This window comes from Hemitrygon akajei, chromosome 10 (genome assembly GCF_048418815.1).
Source record: "Hemitrygon akajei chromosome 10, sHemAka1.3, whole genome shotgun sequence".
NCBI classification, from domain to species: Eukaryota; Metazoa; Chordata; class Chondrichthyes; order Myliobatiformes; family Dasyatidae; genus Hemitrygon; species Hemitrygon akajei.
Window position 1 is genome coordinate 782,205 of NC_133133.1, and position 12,691 is coordinate 794,895.

General features: G+C 41.9%; 1 protein-coding gene across 1 annotated transcript in view; it reads left to right on the forward strand.

Annotated features, from left to right (window-relative positions):
• Positions 1-233: 233 nt before the first annotated feature.
• The window catches only part of gpc4 (glypican 4), a 170,935-nt gene continuing 158,477 nt past the window's right edge, over positions 234-12,691 (forward strand). The window contains exon 1 of the mRNA XM_073057738.1: positions 234-868. Within this exon, the coding sequence (XP_072913839.1) occupies positions 712-868 (157 nt within the window). The 5' untranslated portion in view covers positions 234-711. The remainder of the gene's footprint in view (positions 869-12,691) is intronic.

Genomic DNA, 12,691 nt, shown 5'->3' on the forward strand with positions numbered 1-12,691 from the left:
GGGCTAAAAATGAAGAAAATTATCTGCTCAAAGTGCTGAGTGAATTCCGTCATTCAATCTAGAGACGGGTATCTAGAGATGCGAAAAGAATCGAAGGAAAATGGTGTTGAGGTAACACTTCAGTAAAAGTCGAGTTGAAGATGGGAGTCAAATGTTTGTTAGGCGGTGGACAATCTGGTCGTGTATGTGTTGGCTCATGGGATCGAGTGGTGCTGGAGACAAGGTGAGATCGCTTTAGCAGCAGCAGGAAGACCGGCGGGGTTCCTCCAGTGAATGGGAAGTGCTAGTCATTAACCAAAGTAGGTCCGTCCCCGCGGCATATTTTAACCAATGAACTTATAGGATCTCCTGTGATCGATGTTCAGCTGTGACCAATGGCCGCTCGATAAAGTTTGGGGTCGGGACCGCGAAAGAAACTTTTCTGTGCTTGGGCCGCGTTCCCCTCTCCTGGCCCGGATTGTAACGACTCCCCGACGCTGCTCTCCCTTTGCGGCCCTTCGATGCGCTCGTGGTTTAGGCGTAGTGCCCGTAGTTTGTCGCTATTCAGCCGACGGGGTTGGTGATGGATGCGGACTCAACGAGCTGAGTTCCGCGTGTTCCCGCCGCCCTTTGTGCCCGCCACCACGCCGTCCACCCGACTCTTTGTAACCGGCACCGAGGGCTGAGCTCCCTCCCTAACTCTTGCCCCGGTACCTCCAGCCCGGCTTCATCATGTCTTGGTTCCCGTTCCCCGTCTCGTTCTGTGTCCTGGCGCTCGCTCTGTTCTGTCTCCCCGCTCGGCCTGAGCTCCAGGCGCCGAGTTGCTCCGAGGTGATGAGAGCTTACAGCCCGCGGGAACTGAGCGGCGGCCCCTCCGGGGAGGTGACGGGTAAGTGAGCAGGTATTGGGGGCAGGATGGGGAGACACCGATGGAGGCCGGGTTGGTGACTATATTCAGGAACCTCAGCATGATGGGGGAGAGTGGTTGTGGGGTGGAAGGGAGGTGTAGTTGGGTTTGGGTTAGGAGGGGACACCCTCGTGAGTGGTAGCGGGATTGGAGGCAATCTGCTAGGAGATGCCTCTGTTGCAAGATGAGTGACTGAAACAGTCCAACTTCGGTCTGTTGAGTTTTAGTGGATGTTCCAGGTCGTTTTTTCTTTCCCAGGCTGACTGCTTCCACATCCACGCAACCCTCGCTGGTCATTACGAATAGAGCTGGATTAATGTTCATTTTAATTCTGTTGTGTGTTTCTATGTAAAGGCAACTAAATAAAACAATTACTTCCAATTGAAGTCCTCTGGTTAATGCACTGACACAGTGTATTTCACAATATTTGCTATTTTTAATCGATGTTGAAGTTATTTTACAAATAATAGGAATGTGGAAGCATTTGTCTCCACAATGATTTCAAAAGAACTCTGCTATTAGCACTGGTGTTGTGTAGAGTACCAGTTCTGTCTGATCTGTGTGTATGTGTGTGCTGTAATCTACTTGTGTTTGTTTATATCTGTGATGAGAACATATGAACTAAGAGTATGGTCCAGCTATCACCTGCTTTAATACCTTTGTGGTATTAATTCCCATGCATTTGATTTTCCTAAAACTGAAAGAAAGTTATGCCACATGGAAACAGGTCTATGGCTGTACCCGTCCATGTTGATCTGCGTTTTTTCTTGCATTTGACCCTGTCCTATTGGTTTAAATGATGTAATTGTGCCTGCCATCCCACTTCCTCTGCCAGCCTCATACAAATGCCTACTTTCTGAGTGGGCTGGAGGGAACAGTAAATTGACTCTTAGAGCTTCTTTAAATCTTTCTTCTTTCACCTTCAACCCATGCACTCTTGGACTCCACTGCTCTGGGGGAAAAACCTTTGATGTCAATATGCTTGCCACTGCAAATTTATAGAAATTTGTCAGAGTCTTAGATGTCAAGCCAAATTTTCACAAACTCCTAAGGAAGTAGAGGTGCTGCCATGCTTTCTTCATAATTGCACATATGTGCTGGGCCAAGGACAGGTCCTCTAAGATAATACTGAGGAATTTTAAGTTACTGACCTTCTTCACCTTTGATTCCCTGAAGAGGATTGGCACATGGACCTCTGGTTCCTTTTTCTGAAGTCAATAATCAGCTCCATGGTCTCGCTGACATTGAGTGGGACCAGTCAGTCAGATTTCAGTCTCCCTCTGATATGCTGATCCGTCACCACCTTTGATTCGGCCTACAACAGTGAACTTAAATATAGAATTAGAGCTGTGCTTCGTCTCATAGTCATAAGTGTAATGTGAGTAGAGCAGGGGATAAGCACACGACCTAGTGGAGCAACATGCAACGCAGCCTGGTATGGGAACACCATGTCCTTGAATGGAAATTCCTTCAAAAAGTAGTGGATACGGCCCAGTCCACTCATTGTAAAGCCCTCCCTACAATTGAGCAAATCTACATGGAGTGTTATTGCAGAAAAGTAGTATTCATCATCATTATGGTTATTCTGTGGATTTATTGAGTATGCCTGCAATAAAATAAACCTCAGGGTTGTATATGGTGACATATGTACTTCGACAATAAATTTACTTTGGATTTTAATGGTACAGTAAGACATAGCAGAATTAGGCTATTTGGCCTATTGGGTCTGCTCACCATTCCATCAAGGTTGAATTTTTTTTAAATCCTTAACAACCCCATTCTCCTGCCTTCTTCCTGTAACCTTTGATGCCCTGACTCATCAAGAAACTGCCAACTTTAAACATAGCCAATGACTCAGCCTCCACAGCCATCTCTAGTAATGAATTCCACAGATTTACCACTCTTAGTCTAAAGAAATTCCTCCTCATCTCTATTCTAAAGGAATGTTCCAGTATTCTGAGGCTGTGCCCTCTGGTTCTAGACTCCCTCACTATAAGTTCCTCTCAGTCCACTTTATCTAGGCCTCTCAGTATTTTGAAAGGTCTCAATGAGATTCCTCATTCGTGTAAACTCCAGCCAGTACAGGCCCAGAGTAATCAAAAGCTCCCCATACATTAACCCTTTCAGTCCCAAAATAATTCTCTTGAACCTTTTCTAGATACGCTGCAAGACCAGCGCATCCTTTTTGGATAAGGGGCCCAGAACTGTTCAGAATACGTCAAATCCTGTACGAGGACTCCCAAGTCCCTGTCCACCTCCGAGTTTTGAATTTTCTCCCCATTTAGAAAATATTATATGATTTTAATCCTGCTAAAGTGTGTGACTATACACTTTCCTATACTATACTCCATCAGCCATTTCTTTGCCCATTCTCCCAATCTGTCCTTTGCAGTTTTCCTGCTTCCTCAATACTACCTGCTTCTGCTTCTATCTTTGTATGATCTGTAAACTTACCCACAAAGCTCTCAATTCTCTCATCCAAATTATACTTTGGGAGCCACATACTTGTATCCCTAGGTCTCTGTTCTACAACACTCTCCAGAGCCCATCAATTCCCCATTCAGGCTCCCCTCTTACATTTTCTCACCTGTTCATCACCCTTGGTGCCCTTCCATTTCTCCCGCAGTCCACTCTCCTGCCCTTACATTTTCTCCCTATCGCATCTCAGTCTCACCATCCCTCTCCCTCACCCACCTGGGGTTTCACCTTTCACTTTCTAGTTAGATCTCCTTCCCATTCCCCACCTTTTTATTCTGGCATCTTTCCCCGTCCTTTCTAGTCCGAATGAAGTGTCTCAGCCTGAAATGTTGACTGTTTAGTCCTGTGCATAGATGCTGCCTGACCTGCTGAGTTTGTTTGTGTGTGTGTGTGTTGCTCTGCAGAGCCCTGCTGTTTACTGCCCTCATTTTAATTACCAAAATGCAGCATTTTGCATAAAATTTCATCTGCCCTTTCTTGGCTCACTTTCCCAGTTGATCCAGAGCCTATGGTAATTTTACATAACCTTTATCACTGTTTATTATTAGCGTACCTGCAAATTTACTCACAGTACCGACTACTTTCTTATTTAAATCATTATTACAGATGGCAAACAATAGTGGATACAGCACCAATCCCCATGGCACACCACTGGTCACCAGCTGTCAATCTGATCTATCAGTTTGTCTTTATAGTTGGAGACTGAGCATCTACTTCATTCTAGTGTTGAATAGTGAATTCCAAAGATTAATTAGCCTTTGGGTGAAGAAATTTCATCACGTAATTTGCCATAATTCAACAGATGGGGAGGACAGTATGATGCCTGTGGCACCTCATTGGTTAGAAATCATCCAGTTATCCTATTCCTTTGCCATAACCTTTACTTCTGAACACCTATTTGTGCAAAAGAATTTTCCTGTAAAATGCCTTAAGAACTCAATGCAATACTCTCATTCAGAAGAATGAAATATAGGATTAAGTCTATTTCATCTTTCTGCATGGCAAAAACTGATAGCCTGGCAATCAATCTCATGAACCTTTGGAAAGGACTGACCAATTAACCATGTTCATATTGACCAGCAGGGCTATATCTGTCCTTGTCCCTTTACCCAGAACATAGTTCATAGTATTCTGTCTCTTGGCAATTCAAGGGCTCATGTAGATACTAAGCATTGGGCAGATTTCAACCACCCTCTAAGTGGTAACAGTTCATTCTCAGAGCCCCTCTGAACCTTTTGTCCTTTACTTAAACTTAAGCAAATGCTTTTGTCCTATCTACTTCACCTATGCCCTTCTGAATTTTGTATTCCTCTATTGGGTTGCTTCCTGTCGGCCTGCAGACAAGTACAGCCTGTATGGTCTTGAATGTATTTGAAATGCTCCATCCCAGACAATGTTCTGATGAATGTCCTCTGCACCCTCTCCAATGCACTTGTATCCTTCCTAAAATGTATTCTTCTATTTGACATATTACTTGAACTGTAACCAATGTATTATAAAGTTATACTATGACTTCTGTGCTCTTGTGTACCATGTCACAGCAGATGAAGGCAAGTATCTATTATGCCTTCACCTTGTCTCCTTTTGCCACCAGCTTGAGGGATTCTATTCCTCAATACCCAAGGCTCTGACGTGAATTGTGTATGATCTAATCTTGTTAGCCCAGCCCCTCCAATATGTATTACCTCACACTGGATTATGACTAAATTCAGTTACTCTTCCCATTTTATCAAATGATCAATGTCATCTTGTAACCTATCATCATCTGCATATATGAAATGCTACCAATTTTTGTAATTGACAAACCTGCTATTCACCATACCTTCTATATTCATATCTTAGTTGTTAATGTCTACAAGAAACAGTTTTCTGTAGGGATCATTATTGCAAACCACCAGTCACAGCCTTCCATAGCAAAAGCAATCCTCCACCATTGCCCATATCTCCAAGACAATTTTCAATTAAATTTGCTAATTTGTGATGAATACCCATTGGACCAGTCACTTGGGATGTCATCAATGGTCTTGACGAGACTGCCATGTCTGCTAGATTGTCTCACCTGTATATTTTCTTTCCTTGTTGAAAAATTCAATTAAATTGGTCTGACAGATTTCCCCAACAAAACTATTTTCTTTCATTCATCTCTGCCTATCCCTCTTTTTTTTTGCATTACCATCTCTACCTCATTATGCCTGTAATTATCTAGTTTATCCAGATGCCCTTCTTGAATAAGGGTACCACAGTTATTAGGCACCTCATCTGTGGCCAGTGAAACTGAAAAAGCTGTCCAAACTGCAGCAATCTCTTACCTCTTCCTCAAACTAACACCCCATTTCCACAGTAGACTGGGATGAATCTTATAAAGCCCCTGGTCCATCTTTACCTTACTAAAACATCTAATAACCCCCTCCTTTTTTAGTAACTTTTCTAGAATTTCACTGCTTCTCCCTCTCTGATTTTTTTTCATTTCTGAGGTAGAAACATAGGATTTAAGCCATTCAGCCTGGAGTTTGTTCTACTTTTAATATGTCTGATCATTCAAATTCATTCCCCATGTCTCACAATCTATTTAGCTATTAACACCATACCTATCTCCTCAATTATATTTAATGATTTGGTCTTAACTGCTGTCCATAGGTTCACCACTCCTTGGTGAATAAATCTAACCCTAACCTTAGTCCTCTCCTCAGTCCTGAATAGTCCATCCTGTATGGTCTGCCCTGTATCCTTAAGTTATGACACCTCATTCTAGAGTTCCTGACCGTTGGAAAATCTTCTATGGAGATGGTATGTCCAGTCCTGTCAGTATTTAGTTTCACTGAGATTCTGTTCTGCTCTTCATATTTGAGAACATAAACCAAGTTGTCTCAATCTCTGCAGACACTGGTGCTACCATCTTGGCATTTGCTCATTTCCAATCTGGAAACTGTTTTGGAATTTATGGAGGTTTGTAAGATTCCAAAGAAAACTTGGCTGTCACCTGCAGATTCCAAAAATATGTGTCATTAGGTTGTGGGGATTTATCATCTTAATCTTTTTATTGCTGTTTCTTCAATGACAATTTCTTTTTGATCCTTATTCACTCTAATTTTTTATTTGGAAGTTTTCTTCTATTAAGTTTTGACTTCTATGAAAACACATACAAAATACGTTAAATTTTGCTGCTTTTTCCTACTACCCAAATATATTTTTCTCATCCTATATTTAAAGGAGGTAAATTAACTTTTGCTAATGTTTTCCTTTTTGGAGTCCCCAGAAACTTTTGATGTTTTTGTTTTATGCAGTATTTATTTTGTATTCTACTTTTCCCTTTGCTATTTTCCTTACAAGCCAATTATTGTTATACTGTTATTCTACTACATTTTAAAGTAATTAGGTTATTGTGCAGTGTGTATGTGGGGAATTTACCTGTCCCTTTCCTTCCTGTGATGGATTAGGTGAGCATTGTTTGGTCACAGTTTGCATTGCTTCCCACATGGAGTGTGTTGTATATGAATCTAGTCTATGGAATGTTGAATGTTGTTTATAAATGTGAATTTTGGGAATTTTTCAAACTCTGAAAACTTGCAGCTAAGGAAACCAAAACCTTGATTGTCATCATTACAGATGTTGTAAATTTGTTTGGGAAAAACTGAGTGTTTTTGTATTTGGCTGTATGGTATTCATGAGCAAATCTGCTTGGCTGTTTCATAAATGTTCAGATGAGTTCAAACAAGTTTAATCAGCATTTTGCATCTTAATATTCACCAAGAGAATTTCAGCAAGAAATTGTTTGTCTGTTGCTGGCTAAATGAAATGCTGGTAAATGTAATTAGACCTGAGCTATTTTCTTTTTCTGTTTTATTTCTATTGCCCCTCTTTCTAAGCCTGTTGCTTTTATTTCTTGGTTGAATGGCCAAATGGGTTACATTCTCCTCACAAACAAAGAACCTGGCTATTTTGCTCCAGTTCTTGAAGGACCACCAAGGTCTTCATCTTCTGCAATGTAATTCCACAGTGCTTTCAACAATAACAAAAATGCATGACTGAATAGCAGAAAAATGCAGAATCTTGAGAGCATTGAACTGTGTCTCAGCTGCTGTCACTACACAGACTAGCTCGGCTGCAATCTGTACTCAGGCATCCCTACAATGTTACAGGGTTGGGGCTGTACATCGGCTTTTATTTTAGTCAGTCAACACTTACTTATTTGCAAGACTGATCTTGGTAATATTTTCCAAAATCCTCGCTTTTGTGCATTTCCTCTACTGTTCTACTTTGGGTTGGGGAATAGGTAGTCGTAACTTGAAGATTCAAATGAATTCTACCTTTTGATGCTAATTTTGATTCATCTTATTTGACTTTAAGTGCAGATGGAACTGCTCCACTTTCCCACCAGATTGTTCTGCCCACCACTCTTCACCCCTTCATGTTCAAGACTCTGGTATGGCGATTTTTGTGTGTTCAAATGTGGTGCCCGCAAAGTTTTGAATCTGAGTTTTGGACACGCATCTTTTCAATTTAAAATGTCAGGCTTTATAAAATCCGATTTTTTTTCTCTCTGCAAGGTGTTATTCCACCACTGTCAGAGTACTAAACGGTCCCAGGTGAAGCACTCCTACACATGTTAATCTATTGGTGTTATGGAATGCTGGAGCAGATTTGATGGGCCAAATGGCCTAATTCTGCTCTTTGGCCATGCATAGACGTTTCCTGGCTATGTTTACCATCCCCGCATTCCTTACTTGCTACTTGCATCCGTGGAATGAATCAGTTGATATCAAAGTTCAAATTTAAAAGTATATAAAGGTCACCATATACAGCCCTGAGATTAATTTTCTTTTGCACATGCTCAATAAATTCAATAAGCATAATAGAATCAATTTCCTGGGTTATCAGCCACACACAAGGAAAAATAGACATTTGCTCTGTACTCAGTCAGTCTGGAACTGAATAGATGTTGTACATTTCTGCTCAGTCATGTTACCTTCTTCCCAAAACCTTTCTCAGCATTAAATGTATTCAAACTTAGTCTCCAAAAACCTGTGGAGACATAATGCTTGCCTTGCCAGTGACTTGGAATCCTGGTAATCAGTGAATTTAAATAAAATATAAAGGATTTGCTTTCCACAGGCAGGTAGTAAAACCTCACTTATGGAAGTGTGTTTTCTTCATATCTAGAAATACATTTATCTGTTTTGAATGAACAAACTTGGCCACGACTTTCCTGGAGTAAATAGTTCCAGTGATTCACCACCTATTCATTGATGTGTAATCTCCTCATCTCGGTCCTAAATGGCTGTACCCTGCACTCAGCCAGGCAGTCAGAGATAGAAAAGGGATCGTTGCTGGAGTCCTAAATGACCGTACCCTGCACTCCTCAGCCAGGCAGTCAGAGATCTCATCTCAATCCTAAATGGCTGTACCCTGCACTGCTCAGCCAGGCAGTCAGAGACAAAAAATGGATTGTTGCTGGAGTCCTAAATGGCCGTACCCTGCAGTCTTCAGCCAGACAGTCAGAGATAGAAAAGGGATTGTTGCTGGAGTCCTAAATGAAAACTTTGCTTCAGTGTTCACCAGTGAAAGGAACCTTAATGAATGTGAGGTCAGCATCAAACAGGCTAATGTGCTAGAGCCTGTCAAGGGTAAGAAAGAGGCAGTGTTGGAACTCCCGAAAAGCATTTTCCTTTGTTCAAGGAAAGTAATATAGCTAATCCTGGGAATTACAGGCCAATTCAAATCAAATTACATATGTCACCATACACAGGCCTGAGATTCATTTCCTTGTGGGCATACTCAATAAATCCAATAACCACAATAGAATCATAAGAACATAAGAAATATGAGCAGGAGTAGGCCATCTGGCCTGTTGAGCCTACTCTCCTCATAGTCTAACCCCCATCATCTCTGGAATCAACCTAGTGAACCTCCTCTGCACCGCTTCCAATGTCAGTATATCCTTCCTCAAGTAAGGAGACCAGAACTGCATGCAGTACTCCAGGTTCGGCCTCAACAGTACCCGGTACAGTTGCAGCATAACCTCCCTGCTCTTAAATTCAATCCCTCTAGCAATTAAGGACAACATTCCATTTGTCGTCTTGACATGAGTCACATGAGAGCAGGTAGAAAAAAAACGAAGGCAACAAAAGCTGTGGGAGCATGCGCGTGCACAACTGATCCGGCCCGCATGAAGTCGCATTTTGCCCAATCCGGCCCGTGACCTAAAATGAGTTTGACACCCCTGGTTTAAGGAGAATTTGATCATTGGTATAAATGACAAATCAGCACCAATCCCTGCTGCATTCCACTCATCACAGGCCTCCAGTCAGACAAGCAAGCATCTACTACCACTTTGGCTTCTCGCAAAAAGCCAATGTTGAATCCAATTTACTTCATCCTGAATGCCTTGCAAGAGTTTTTAAAGGCCTTACTAAAGTCTATGAAAAATAACATCCACTGCCTTTCATTCATTAACTTTCTTGGTAACCTCCTTGAAAAATTCTTTAAGATTGGTTAGACGTGGCCTGCCATGCACAAAGCCATGTTGACTATCCCTAATCTGGCATTGTCTATCAAAATACTTGTATATCTGACGTCTTAAAATACCTAATAATTTACCCACTATAGATGTCACACTCACTGGCCAATAATTTCTCAGCTTATTTTTGAACCTCTTTTGAACAGTGGAACAACATTAGCTATGTTTCAGTCCTCTGGCACCTCACCCATGGCCCAGGACATTTTAATTGTCTCTGCGAGGGCCCTGCAGTTTCTGCACTTGCTTCCCACAGGGTTTGAAGGGACATCTTGTCAAACCTTGGGGATTTATCCAGCATAATTTGCCTCAAGACAGCAAGCACCTCCTCTTCTGTAATCTGAATATGATCAATGAATTTACTGATTATTCTTAATTCTGATTAGTATGGCACTGAGCTGCAGTCTCCATCATGGTTGTGGCTCAGTTTTTTTAGATTTTTACAGACAGAGAGGGGAGTGTGGTTTAGGGTCAGGGATGTGGGGGAGTTCAATGCCAGGACTGATTCTAGGCCTCCACTCCACAGTCAAAGCCCAGTGATGTGGGTGTGTGACATAGAGTCATAGAGAAGTACAACACAGAAACAGCAGCTTTGACCCATCCAGTCCATGCTGAAACAATTTCAAATGCCTACTCCTATTGACCTGCACCAGGAACAGAGCCCTCCATACACCACCATCCATGTATTGTACGTATCCAAACTTCTCTTAAACATTGAAATTGTGCCTGCATACACCACTTGTGCTTAGTGCTCATTTTCCCCTTAAACTTCTCACTTTCACCCTTAACCCATGACTTCTGGTTCTAGTCCCGCTTGCATTCTCTCCTCAATATCTACGTTTTAAGGAATAAAAGGCTAACCTATTCAGCCTTTTCTTATAACTCAGGTCCCTCAGACCCACCATCATGCTTGTAAATTTTCTCTGTACTCTTTCAACTTTGTCTACATCTTTCCTGTAGGTAGGTGACCAAAATTGCATATAATGCTCCAAATTAGACCTCACCAAAGTCTTATACAACTTCAACATACCATTCCATCTCCTGTACTCAATACATTGATTTATGAAGGCCAATATGCCAAAAGCTTTCTTTATGATCCTATCTACCTGTGAGGCCACTTTCAAATAATGTATCTGTATTCCTTTGTTCTACCACACTCCTCAGTGCCCTACCATTCACCGTATAAGACCCACCCTGGTTGGTCTTACCGAAGTACAAAACCTCACATTTATCTGTATTAAATTCCAGCTGCCTTTTCCAGCTGATGCAAAGGCATGATAACCTTCCTGACTGTCCACTACACCCCCAATCATAGTCTCATCCACAAATTTGGTGATCCAATTAACTACATTATCATCCAGATTGTTGATATAGATGACAAACAACAGCGGACCCAGCACTGATGTCTGTGGGACACAAGTCATAGGCCTCCAGTAGGAGAGGAAACTCTCTACTACCAATCTCTGGCTTCTCCTATAAAGCCAATGTCTAATCCAGTTTACTTCCTCATCCTGAATGCCGAGCGACTGAACCTTTTTGACCAGTCTCCCATGTGGGACCTTGTTAAGTGCCTTATTAAAGTCCATGTAGACAACATCCATTTTCCTGGTAACTTCCTCAAAAAACACTATATGAGTGGTAAGAGGTGACCTACCATGCATAAAGCCATGCTGACTATCCTTAATCAGTCCATGTCTATCCAAATACTTATAAATCCAGTTCCTTGGACTACCATCCAATAACTTTCCTACAAGTGATGTAATGGAATTATAATCACAGGGTTCAAATTGTCACCCTACACAAATTTTTGTCACTGCCCTGTCTTGTTTCCCAATAGGAGATGCAGTATCACACTATCTTTAGTTGTAGCCACTTTCTATTGATTAAGGAAACTTTCCTGAACACTTTTGACAAATTCTATCCCATCCAGTCCTTTTACAGTAATGGAGTTGTCTGACAGTGTGCAGAAAGTGAAAATCACCCTCTATCATAACTGTATTTTTCTTGCAGCAGTCTCCGATCCACAGTTGGGTTGTCTGTAATAGAGCCCCATTAATCTGGTCATGCCTTTATTTCTCAGTTCTACCTATAAAGCTTCATGACACAAGTTCTCCAGCCTGTCCTGATTGAGCACTGCTGTGATATTTTCTGTGACTACTAATGCCAACCCTTCCCCTTTAATTCCTCACACACCATCACTTCTAAAACCAAGGAACCTCAGAAACTAAGCTGCCAGTCCTGTCCCATTCTGGAACAAAATCTTACTCGGGATTGAAATATCATAACTCCACATGCTAATCCATGTCCTAAGCTCATCTGCCTTTCCTGCAAAATTCCCTGCACTGAAATAGTTGCAACTCAGAACGTGTCCTACTAAGCTCAACCTTTCAGTTTGTAGTAGGCTGAACATCAACTTTCCTCTCAACCATTCTGCTAGCTACCCTGGCACTCTGGTTCCCATCATCCACAACTCCAGTTCAACCAGCCCCCTATGCAGTACTAGCAAACCTTCCTGCAAGGATATTAATTCCCCTCCAGTTCAGGTGCAGCCCAGTGATCTAAAAATCTGGATCCCTCCCTCCTGCACCATGTCGTTCAGGTTAAACTGTATGATCTTACTATATCTGACCTCTCCAACATGAGCCAAGTGTAGCAATCCTGAGATCACAACCCATCCTTTACTTAGCACCCAGCTCCCTGAACTCATTTTGCAGGACCTGGTCACTCTTCCTACCTATGTCATTGGTACCATGTGGACCATGTCATGATCTCTGGTTACTCACACTACACCTTAAGAATGCTGTGGACTCGAT